Source organism: Atta colombica, unplaced genomic scaffold (genome assembly GCF_001594045.1).
Source record: "Atta colombica isolate Treedump-2 unplaced genomic scaffold, Acol1.0 scaffold276, whole genome shotgun sequence".
In the NCBI taxonomy this organism is placed as follows: Eukaryota; Metazoa; Arthropoda; class Insecta; order Hymenoptera; family Formicidae; genus Atta; species Atta colombica.
Window position 1 is genome coordinate 267040 of NW_017259377.1, and position 11901 is coordinate 278940.

The 11901-nt window shown below is 39.0% G+C and overlaps 2 protein-coding genes across 2 annotated transcripts; both read right to left on the reverse strand.

Moving 5' to 3' along the window:
* Positions 1-80: 80 nt before the first annotated feature.
* On the reverse strand, positions 81-2039 carry LOC108689755 (tctex1 domain-containing protein 2-like). The gene is made up of 4 exons (XM_018196686.1): positions 1932-2039; positions 1398-1487; positions 786-982; positions 81-246 (listed from the first exon to the last, which is right to left on the reverse strand). Exons 1-4 carry the CDS (start codon positions 2037-2039, stop codon positions 81-83), a joined length of 561 nt encoding a protein of 186 aa, XP_018052175.1.
* Positions 2040-6659: 4620 nt separating this feature from the next.
* LOC108689760 (synaptogenesis protein syg-1-like) lies at positions 6660-11600 on the reverse strand. Its single transcript, XM_018196691.1, has 6 exons — positions 11441-11600; positions 9886-10046; positions 8986-9196; positions 8408-8558; positions 7687-7835; positions 6660-6868 (listed from the first exon to the last, which is right to left on the reverse strand). The coding sequence occupies exons 1-6, from the start codon at positions 11526-11528 to the stop codon at positions 6768-6770; spliced, it is 861 nt and encodes a 286-aa protein (XP_018052180.1). The 5' UTR covers positions 11529-11600; the 3' UTR covers positions 6660-6767.
* Positions 11601-11901: the final 301 nt, after the last annotated feature.

Genomic DNA, 11901 nt, shown 5'->3' on the forward strand with positions numbered 1-11901 from the left:
TTACAATGTGTATATCGATATTACAAACTAATGAGAATGCTGCAGTGAGTTTAATGCGAGATATTAGTTCAGAATTGTGTTTAATCATAATATATACCGAACACACAGCACCATGCATATATGTGATTGTTTTCAAACACGTGATACGAGTAATTATCACGTTCCACGTCCCAGAGACACTGGAAGGCCGTATGCATACTTTGTTGGAAGCGTTGGATTATGTATACTTGCGTCACTATCTTGTATCTAGTCGCAAATATAATCGTGTCTCACAAACTAAACAAATATTCTTAGTCACGGCTTATCGGGCTGGATCATACGCCTAATAATAATTTTTTTTGCTCTTATACAATTAATTTTACATAATTTTGCATAATCATTATTAAACTCTCGTTCGGTCACCGTAAATGTTGATATTTATTTATATACATCGTTAACTATTTGTTTGGCAAAGATAATGGTATTTCATCCAACACGTAAAAGGAATAAATTAGATAGACATTTCGATGACTTGAATACAATAGCGACTCATGTCATCTTTTAGAATGTGAAAAATGAAGGATATTTGTTAATTTTTATAAAAGATTACAATATATATATATATATATATATACTGTGATCTTTTATAAAAATTAACAAGTATCCCTCATTTTTATGAATATATGATATATATATATATATTCATAAAATGATATATATATATATAGGAGGATGAGGAAAGTGAGACGGAAATAAGCAGGGAAAAGTGGAATTCAATCTGAAATAAATTTCCATAATTTCAATACCTGTCGTAATCCTTTTTGCAGACAGCCTTCAGCACGTCGCTGGCAATTTCCAAACACAATTTTGATGTCTGATCTGGCTGGTATGATGTAATCGCCGATAATTTGATCTCCATTACGTCACGAATGATCTTGTCGACCGCCACTGCGTGAAAAGCTCTAAACGGTTCTAGACGATAGGTGTTCTGATATTTCGGGATCTGATCAGACATTAAGAAACGCTGTACCAATATTGTCCACAAGGGCGGAACTTAACGCGACAATAAATCAGGGGAAAGATTCAACGACAATAAATGGCCGTGGAAACGGCTATACCATATTATAAGAAGATGCCGGTTGAAGAATCATATAAGTAAAATATGGAAAAGACATACTTAATGAGATAAAATTTCAAAGTTGTATGAAAATTTTGGTACAGTTAATCACAAACTTTTCCAAAAATTATTGAGCAAAATTTTTATCTCGTTTCCTTTTTTTTTTTTGAAAAATCTCGTTACAGGGCGATTCGCTTGGCGCATCGAGATTCACCTATATTAAAACTTGTTCATTTTCTGCGCTCATTCAATTTATTTGCGTTCATCCAATTTATTCCACCGCGCTGGATGGAGAACATACCTTAAGTCGATCTCGCTTGTGAAAGAGTGTGCCGGCTCCATTGAAACCAATCATGGAAAGCTTCGACAGCGTTTTTCTCTTGGTTTGGTTCTGTATCCGGAAATAAGAAACACGTACCATTTTAGATCCCATGGCGATACTTCGTAATGCTCGATATAACGCTCGACAAGAAGAAAAAAATACATATAAAAGCGGTTTCGCATAAATTTCTTACATCCCTCTGATTGATTCGAATATTTATAGCGCCCACTTTTGCGCATCTCAGAATATTAAATCGATATGGAATACATATTGTATATTAAAAAGCAGGGAACAAAAATAAGATGGATGCATCAGCATGAATATTATTTTCAGAGTCGACACTTTTAGTTGTCAATTAAATTTCGAATCAAGAAAAATTAATAATACTTTTAGCATCTATCTATAATAGATGTATTGTCTTTGACAAATATATATGATATTTAATTAAAAATTACTAACCTGACATAACCATACTTTTTTATTACTTTTGCATACATTTGATCACGTGTTTACCTCTAAATCCATTGGCATTTTTACATTCAATTTTTGGACCAGAATCTGCCATAATTTATTCTTTGGTATCGGCACCGAAGCGTCTTGTTTATTCTGGTATTTACTCATTTTAAGTAGTCTCCAGTGACAGGTGACATAAATGAATTGTGCTCTAGAGGAGGAATCGTTGCGAACGACGGCATGGAACAAAGGACGCTCATCAAAAGAATTTCAGCCGCGTTGCTGAAAGGAGGAAATTATTGCAATCTCCGTTCTTAGTTTCGCGAGCAATTTCGGCAAATAATTACGTGCGCTACGCCGCCATAAATCCTGCCGCAGAAACGTCCGCGCGTAATCTACGACGTTCAAATAGGACTGTGACAGAATTTCTAAACGTTCTCTGCTGGACGATCCTTTAATTTTTTAAATGTTTAATCCAAAGATGGAACAACCGGTTCTAAATGATAATTAAGTTTAAAGCAGGGTCTAATTAATTACGATAATCCCCCCTAAATTAATTCGATTAGTTATAACAATAAAAACTATTATTTTTGGTTATATTTTTATTTAAAAATTTTGTTATTTGAGATTTTTTTATTATATTTGTGTTTATTATTTACTTTACATAACAACAATGATAATAGTGCTGAGTTCTGTGCCGGGCAGTATCGTTCTCTGGTGTAACAGGCATTCTTGCAAGTCTCACTCTTCGACTGTCCGGACGGGACCATTAAATATTGGATCGAGATCGATATCGAGCGAGTTCGGCATCGTTGTGCATCGACACGGTTTGTCAATTGCAGATGATCCCACACCACAAACGAACCGCGTTTATCCGACGCTTGTGCCATTGCAAACACTGCGATCGATATAAGAGGAGTTACGCCCTCGAGCTTTGCTAAGCTTTGAATGGTAGAACGTTAAGTACTTCCTTTGACAAACTAAAGGAAATTTACCTACCCTCTCGGCTCAACTATGCTGAAAACACCTCGCTGGGGATTTATTTAGTAATCGCTGCAATATTCATATACTTTAACGAATCATGAACACAAGGTAAACGCAAAACGCGTCTTTTCCCGAGCGACTTTCATGATCGATGCAGCGCGACAAACGGTTCGATTCAACAGAAATCACGGTACTGTGACGCGTGATAAAAAGCGAGAGATCTCGTCGAGAGAGTTTCGTTGTTGGGAACGCTGACCACTAATGAAATCATTAATGCCATCGTGATTATAATTTGCATTACAACGACGTCATTATTACCGTAGGTTATCATAAACCAAAGCTATTACAAAACGGTGTCGACGATGATATCGTCATTACTACTTCATGGTACTTTACTTTAGCGCCGTATAATGATTTTAGTTAACTGTAATTTTCTTTCAACTTTTTCTGGGGCTACTCATACTGCTTGTGCATACAGACGTGAAATAAAAGCGAATGAGCCGTCCAACGAAAAAGTTTGGAATTTTACTTTTTTCGATTTTGTTCTTCTATTTTTCTTTTTTTTTTTTTAACTGGACTCGGTAAAAGCAGAAGAGGATTGGATAAACAATCGACAGAATTTCCTGAACGATCAGCAGTTACGCGGCTAACTTTCACGAACGTGTCACAGAAACTCGTTGGCTAACTCGATAAAACTCTGGTCTCTTACCGTACAAGCATCTAATGCAGCAGCAACTGCCCGATTTAGTTTCTTAGCGAAATTCTTAGACGGTCGACCCCAAAACTTTCTTCTCTTGCTTTACCGCGTATTTGACATCTGCAGATAATGCTACTGTCCTGCGAAGAATCGAAAAATCAGTGCACGTTGCGGAAAGATATGACAGTATTTACTTCCCCTGAGATGTTAGATCGATCGTTAAGCGATCCGCGAAACTAAACCGAAGCAAATGTTTTAGAAGAAATTAAATTGTCTAACACGATTTGGAAGATTTGCTATTTGTGACGTTTTCAAGCAGACACTCGCCAGCTACTCGGCGGCCGATTTGAAATCGATATTTTCTCAGTGAGAAGATTGAATCCAACGTAATCCTCCTCGCAGCTGTTCAGTTCGAAGCGTTAAGTATTTTTGTGACTAAGCTTTGCACGCTCACAATGCTAATCTTTCTCGCGCAGATCTCCGAGGCGATCCATTGTGCTATTTTTGGCAACGATTCGGAGACTATTATATGCGGAGCCTAGATTCTGTGAATCGGACGGCGAAAAGAACAGTCATGAATTTTCTTTTCCGTTTCTTTATAAACGTGTCTTGCATCCCATCCCACCCTATTCTATTCTTTTATATTGTATACAATCTCGCGGACACGCCACATACGTCCTCTCGCTTATAAGGTTTCGACCATGGGCGAAACTCCTCAATAAAGGCTGCATTTGCGTGTATAGTGCATTCCACGAATAATTCAACTTGCTTGGCGTGGTTTATACGGTTCACGTACCACTTTGCAAGCCGAATCGCGAGCGCCAAACTACGTTGTTATTGATTAAACTTCGACGCAAACTGTGAAATAAGTACCAAAAGAGTTTCTCTAATCCGGAACCTCCTTTAGCTATTTACCTTTTCAATATGCATATTCCTTAGTCTCCTTACGCCATGATTGTTCTTAGAGTGTAAAGAGTTAAGAATAGAATATATAAGTGTCGGAGATGTGGAAACGCGATAGAGCGGTGTCGCAACATCAATTACACGAGGCTCGCGGCGATGGGTTTTTCGCGGCTTTTGCGGAACCACCGGTGCGCCAGGATTTTCCACGGAAATATCCGAGAAAATTGCTTTGCGCTCAAAAGCTTCACGCGATTATGGCGTAAACTCATTCATTAGGGCGATACTCGCGTGGGCGATAGCTCAAGCGCGTTCAAAAATTTGATCATCCAACCTAACTCGGGCGATCTCACATAACTCTCTTGCTGAGATGGAACTCGCTCTGAGACCATGTTACACCGACATCGTGACGTTTTCTGGCTGTTCGCAGCAAAAGACGAAAATTTGCAAACGAAGTTTACGAAACGCTACACAGTTGCAAACCTCTCGTTCCAATCCGGATATTTTATTTGAAAATCTTTTTCGAATCTCTTTCCAAAACACTTCTTTATATCTTATTGTGTATAACTTTTATCACAAATTTGTTATGGCATATTTTTATATTACATTCGATTGTTTATAAAAAAAAAATCAATCGTATTACGCATTAAAATATCACGAAATTCCTGATTCGGCATTAATCGAATGACAAACCTTTCCGTTTTCATTTACATAGATAACGATCTGTCATCTTTTAATATCTCAAATATCCATTATCATACAATTGAAAATTAAATTTTAATAAATATTTGTTTGAATAGTTTTAAAGAAATATTTGCTAAATATAAACATATACATTTGTTTGATGCAAAAGCCATTAATTTGATTTTACTATCATTTTTTTATTAAATAAATATTAATTTACTTAGGTAAATATTAATTTACTTAGTACTATTCATAGAAATATTAAGATTTATTAAATTTTTTTCAACGTCGTGAAGCTATTTCAATTTTTTCTTCTTTTTTTATAATTTAGCAAAATGTATATTTTAAGTACAGGTTTAGCATGACACTCTACGATGAAGCTTACGCTTCTCGCCAGATTTTTTTTCTCCCCGGAAAGCAGAATAAGATATCGTAAACAGAATAAGAGACCACGACGAGGACGGTTCGATAGAGCAAGTGGTAGAGATCGACGTTACGTCCGCCATGAATTTGCATCGAACGGCGACTACGCTTCGCTGCGGGACGCCTAACAGATGCTCCCTCGCGCGATTTACATAAAATGAGACCGGACAGGATCAGGCAGCTCCCGTGGCGAGCTCGGACTAGAAAAGCTCCCCGGTGGTCGAATCAGATTCCCGGAGAAAGCTCACCGTTCCATTATCGGCGCAGGTAACGGCGATTCTGGGATTCTCCAGTGCACCGTCGAATAAGAAGGGCAACGCGTTAACCCTTTGACCTGGCGCGGCGCGGCGAATGCACGTCACGCGCGTGCTTTTACGGATTATGCTTTTCCGATTCCTGCACTTAACGCCAGGATGCCCGTTGGCACGGTTTTATATTGGGTCGTTAAGTCTAGCGAGATACCTCGCGACAATTTACAACTTTAAGCCTGGGACAATTGTACTTCGCCGTGGCGCGGCGCTTCTAGACATAATTACGCAAATTATGTACATCCGTAATTTTCTCTTTCAATTTTATTAGACCACGACGACAAAGGAATAAATCGATTTCGACGAGCTCGGCTGGAAGTGCGTTAAGAGATAGTTTGAGAGATCAACTTTCTATAATAATTTATTATTGAATTTATGATTAAATTTCTTAAATTTATAATATTATATGATTATTGACACTGTCCCTCTCTTGACTTGCTCGGCACGTTTTATCTTTGCACGAATGAATTCTCAGTCGCAGTAGATCATAATCAGGAGATGATAATAATGATTTACATAAACAGACAAATTGTGTAACTTCAAAAGATTTATTACATTACATACACATTACATTCGTACTGACATCTCGAGCAGGGTATTCTATAGCGATCGTTACAGAGTCCAAAGAGTCCGAGCCAATGAAAATCCGTCAAACAAATGATTCCGAATTAGCATCAACGCATGTCACGTGAAACGTCCATAGGAAAGAGAGAAAGAGAGAGAGAGAGAGAGAGAGAGAGAGAGAGAGAGAGAAAAGAACAACTCGGCTTTACTGCAATGATACGCCGCGCCGCCGGATACACCAGTGTCATTGATCCCTCTCCATCGTAGCGTGCATTCATGCGGTCGCCTCAGGGAGTGAATTCGGGAGGAATTCGCAAGAGATTGGTGGCATGTCGCTCACCGGAACATCGTATCGACGAGGAAAATCAGGATGAGTAGAACAAGTCTCCTATTTACATCACCGGTGCCGCCGTGTTGCATCGCAGCTGGATGTTCCCCTGAAAAAGAGAATTATACCGGACGACTAAGGTGTCTCTTTTGTGTCGCTTCCTGGGATCTTTACGCGTTTCAATCTCGTCGATCCTTCTCGGATGTTCACTAACGAACATTAAATTTATTAACGACTCGTCGCAAAGTAGCAGCACGGAAAAAAATGAAGAACACTTCACGCGGAAAGATCCTCGAGGGTTTAAGAGAATCGTTGGCCGTCGTCCCAAAAGAGAGAGAGAGAGAGAGAGAAACGAGAAAAATTAATTATTTACAGATTAGTCATCTCTCTTGTTATCAAATATCAAAAAATATCAAAATCGTTGGATAATTTGAGTCCCGTAATATATCCACTATTTATTGTCGCAACGAATGAGCAAATAAACTATTATTGAATGTCGTATAATTGAAAACGTTTCTCTCTCTATCGCAATATCTAAACAATTGCTGTAGAGATAATTAATATTTTAATATATAAACCGCATTATTTGTATCAAATATATCAATATAATGAATAGAAAGAGAGAAAAATAGAGAGAGAGAGAAAGAGAGAGAGAGAGAGAGAGAGAGAGAGAGAGAGAGAGAGAGAGAGAGAGAGAGAGAGAGAGAGAGAGGAGAAATCTGGGAGATTGCGAGTGCGAATTAAAACAAATGTATGTCCTTATCGCGAAACGCGCTCGGGGAGTAATTTCGCAATGTAGTACATTACGCTTTTCCCTCGCTCGATCGCAAAGCGGCGCGGTGGAGAATTTCAAAATGAGCCGTCGCAATCCCCCCGTTGCAACCCCCACCTCCGCTATACCGATATTGCTACCGGTATTTTGCTCACCGTTTAGCACGTGCACCATGACGCTCGCCGGAGTGACTTTGCTCGAAGCGCATGTATAATTACCGCTATCGTTAAGTTGAGCACGCGTTATTAGGAGCTTGCTGGTGGTACCACGTTTACCCTTCTCTGTCTCCAGCGATACGCCACCCCTGTCGAAACGTAACACGTAAGAGCGTTACTTCCGAAAACTGACTTGCGAAAGTTTCATCAAAATCCACATTTGTGTGTGTGTGTGTGTGTGTGTGTGTGTGTGCGCGCGCGTGTGTGTGTGCGCGCGCGTGTGTGTGTGCGCGCGCGTGTGTGTGTGCGCGCGTGTGTGTGTATGCGCGCGCGCTTGTACATGGTTTACTTCGCGTTTATCTCGACGTCTGACGCAGATCGCATCATCCCGTTTCGCCAATCCGACGTCAATTCAAAATTTTCCGATCGACCATTAAAATTCACTCGCTATATCGGCATCAGTGTAACAACGATTCTTGAAGAATAGAAATAATCAGAATTGGCGCAAACTGTCGAATTTAATTGTAAGTAATTTACTAGTACGACGTACATGGTTTTGCGTGCGAACAGAAGCGATTTCGAAAGCGACGCGATGGGAGAGATTACTCCGATTAGATACGATTGTTCGTTCCACCACGATATTAGTGCCATTCGAGCGACGATTCCATCAGCTAATTGTGTATTTCACAAAGGTATAATCACCGAGTGTTTCCGACTGTACCTTGGACCATCGAAATCGATCACCGCACCGCCGTGATACCAGGTCACATTGCTCGGAGGCAGATCCTGTAGTTCTATAGTGCAGGTCAAGCTGATTGTGCTGCCCTTCCTGATGTATAACTCCTGGGAAGGCGTGATCCTTGCCTGTATATCTGATAGAAACAGCAATAACGACGAGAAGAGGAGAAGAATGAAAAATCGAAGCAAAGCGCATCGCTTGCGCTCTCGCGATTGGCTTTATTACACTCGAGAAACGATACACGCGAGATTGTATTACTGTCCACGTCGGATTCTACCTTGGAAAATGGATTCTATTTTATTTCGAAAAGCTCAGCGAATCATCGTCGACATGGTCATTGTCGACGATTCACGAGAGAGACGTGATCACTGTAGGATCGTAGGATGATCAGAAAGGGAAGGGGGGGGGAGGGAGGGAGACAAGTTAAAACAATTGGTTCCCACCGGCCGGGCCGGCCGGGACGCGAACGAAAGACGCCCGGGGAGATCTTTAAGCGCGATTTATGGGTCTCGCGAAGACGCGCGCGCCTCGCCTCTCTTGCCTCTCGTAAGGAAACTCACCCAAAACCTTCAGTTCCACGGCTCTATATATCTTCGGTTCTGTATTAACCTGACACTCGTAAATGTCGGCGTCCCGCGGTTGCACGTAATCTATTCGCAGATTCCAGTCGTCGGTCTCCGGATTGCCGACTACCGTAAATCTTGCGTCGCTCGTGTAAGTCACCGACATGGACGTCAGGATGTGTAGGTCCCTTTTTCGGATCCAAGATACCTGGTCACATACACACGCGCGAGATGCCACGAATGAGGCGCAGGTAATTGCAGTTTGCCCTCAACCCCTTCGCTGCTTCTACTGCTGTTGCTGTTGCTGCTGCTACTGCTGCTGTTGCTGCTACTGATTCAACCCGTCCACACGCTCGTTACCTTCCTTACCTCGCATTATAATGAAGTTTTCCGTCGATCTTGTCGAGACTCGAGAGAATTAGAGATACAAAGACGTAATTAACAAGTCCGAGGAAATTTGCATTCCTTTCTAAACATTTGGAAACGTTAGAAAAATGAAGGATTCTAGAGTTGGGAAATTGTACAGAACTACAAAGAAACGAATACTCGTCCTTTTTAGATAGTATAGTTGTCGTAAAGGTGATTCATTCTAAAGAAGGGCGTCCCAAGTGATAAGAATATCGATTTCGATTTGGCACCGGTTCATGAATAAGAAAATGCTGAGGCTTTCACTTTTTTCAGACGTATCCTCTCCTATTCTTTTCCCGTAAAAAAGTTACGACGAATTATCGTTGAACGCAAAGAAATCCCGTTTTTAAAACTGTATCGAATCTAAATGAACACTCTAATGAACACGTTACACTTGATTTGCCAGCAGCGAAGGGGTTGCGCGAGCACATTAAATTATTGCAAACACGCGAGATCAATGAGATCAAGCAGTGCTCTAATGAGACTCACAGTTCTGTTTCCTAGATTTTTAACACGACATAATAGAACGGCGGCCTGTCCTATGGCCACCGTTAATTTTTGCGGCGTGTCTTTGAAAAAATAGGTCTTCTTTGGGCCGCGCTGCGACTTTTCCCCTTTGCCGAACGTGTCGTCGTTGAGATGAAAGAGTGCTGAAATAGATATAAATTGTGTTGATATCCTATTATTCTTCTCCAGTAACATTCTTTCGTAGGAAAGAATTATAGAGTGCAGTTTAAAAAAATGAACTCGAGGTCTCTGATAAAAAATATCTGAATGTTTTCAATACGGAATATTGATGCATGAACAGTTTATTTTACATACATTTACACATTCGTAGATAATCATTTTTAAAAAATACAATTAATATTAAATAACCACGTTATATTAGATAATTAAATAAAAATCACAGATTTTACGTACATATTTAATTTGGCTTGCTTCTTTATTTATTTAATATATTTCAAAATTTTAATATCTTTAACGGAAAATAACATGCATAAATATATTTTGTGACGAATTTATATTATTCTTGATATGTATAATAATATGATAGTAAGAACATCAAGTTTAAGTGACTTTGAAAAGCAAAACAGTGATTTAATAGTGACTTGAGAAATTAATAATATTACTATTGTTGTTTTATGAGCTCACAATATATTATACTATTCTTGTGAAAGAAAACACTAAACTATGTTAAAACTATGTTAAAAAACAGAAATTGAAAAAATATATTTAAATAAATAATCTTTGTAATAATTTTTATTTTTTAATCATAATTTTTCATTTAAATTTCATTTTCTCTAAAAAAGAACTGTTAATTATATTCTCTACCAGATACAATTTTTTGTTAAAAATTATAGACTCTTCAATCGCTTTAATTGTTAATTTCTCTTCTAACTTCAAAAAAGACATATATACTTATTAACTATTGAAAATAAAATACTTATAACTCTCGAAAGTATAATCTTGAATTGCTAATTGTGATTAATTAATTTCCTATTTTTGTCTGTACTACAAAACCCAAAGATGGAAAAAAATAAAAAAAAAATTTTAAATACAAAATTAAAAGAAAACATGAAATATAGAATAAGAATTATAAAATTATACAGAATTAAATATAATTTCAGCGAATTTCAGTTCATTTATGCAAGCTTTCTTTCCGCGGCTAAAATTAATTTAAAAATTAAATATAAAAGAGTTCTTTTGTTATACTTTTATTTTAAGGAGGCTGAATAAAAAATTTAACTTTGTGAAATCAAATTTTTATTAAATTTGGATAGTTTTATTTTGTTCTGAAATATATTACGAACAGCATATTTCGATTTTATCCTCTTAGCCCAACAGCGGGAAAAATTCAATAATAAAAATGATTTACACCACTCTCTCGGTGCACTCTCTTCGCGCGACCGAAATTACTTGGAGTACAACTGAAATTACGTGGCGTAGCAGAGAGCTGCGGACACAAAAGGGTGTCGGGACCGGAAGAGAGTTCTCTGGAAATGGAAGGAGTGAAGGGGTCGGGGTGGAAGCACGGGACATTTACCGATGCCGCGTTCGCTGTGAAGTGGTTCCGCGTGTAACAGGTATCCGATTCCCAGGAGCAGCAGGGCCATGCCGTGGAACGGGGCCATCTTTCACTTCGCGCACATCTCTCGATCTAATTCACGCGCCACGCCGTTCCGCGTCCGATAGCGACCTGCCCACTACCGTCCGATCCGAATGATCGCTCTCTATTCGCGGCCCTTTTGGTGAGTGAAACACCCGCGGGATCACACCGATCGTTGGCATAATGCCGTCACTGCCTCTCGTATCGATGTGTCCTCGCTTTTCACATTACCGCGAACCGAGATCGTTTTCACCGTTCTCGCAAGATCGGAAGATCGTCCCCATAATTATAGCCGGTCTCTTACGTTTTTTAAAAATTCAGAATTTAATTTGATTGGAAATTATTGTTGTTCAAAATTATATTAAAAACAAAAACGTAGCAGTCTTCAGAGATCGCTT

Excerpts from the sequence above, each read along its gene's own strand:
- LOC108689755 (XM_018196686.1), bottom strand. The coding sequence starts at position 2,039 with ATGAGTAAATACCAGAATAAACAAGACGCTTCGGTGCCGATACCAAAG. Across the intron at positions 1,488-1,931 it reads AAATGCCAATGGATTTAGAG|AACCAAACCAAGAGAAAAAC; the intron begins GTAAACACGTGA and ends TTCCGGATACAG. Across the intron at positions 983-1,397 it reads ACAAGCGAGATCGACTTAAG|ATCCCGAAATATCAGAACAC; the intron begins GTATGTTCTCCA and ends ATGTCTGATCAG.
- LOC108689760 (XM_018196691.1), bottom strand. The coding sequence starts at position 11,528 with ATGGCCCCGTTCCACGGCATGGCCCTGCTGCTCCTGGGAATCGGATAC. Across the intron at positions 8,559-8,985 it reads CGTGGAACTGAAGGTTTTGG|ATATACAGGCAAGGATCACG; the intron begins GTGAGTTTCCTT and ends TGTTTCTATCAG. Across the intron at positions 7,836-8,407 it reads ATCGATTTCGATGGTCCAAG|GGGTGGCGTATCGCTGGAGA; the intron begins GTACAGTCGGAA and ends ACGTTTCGACAG.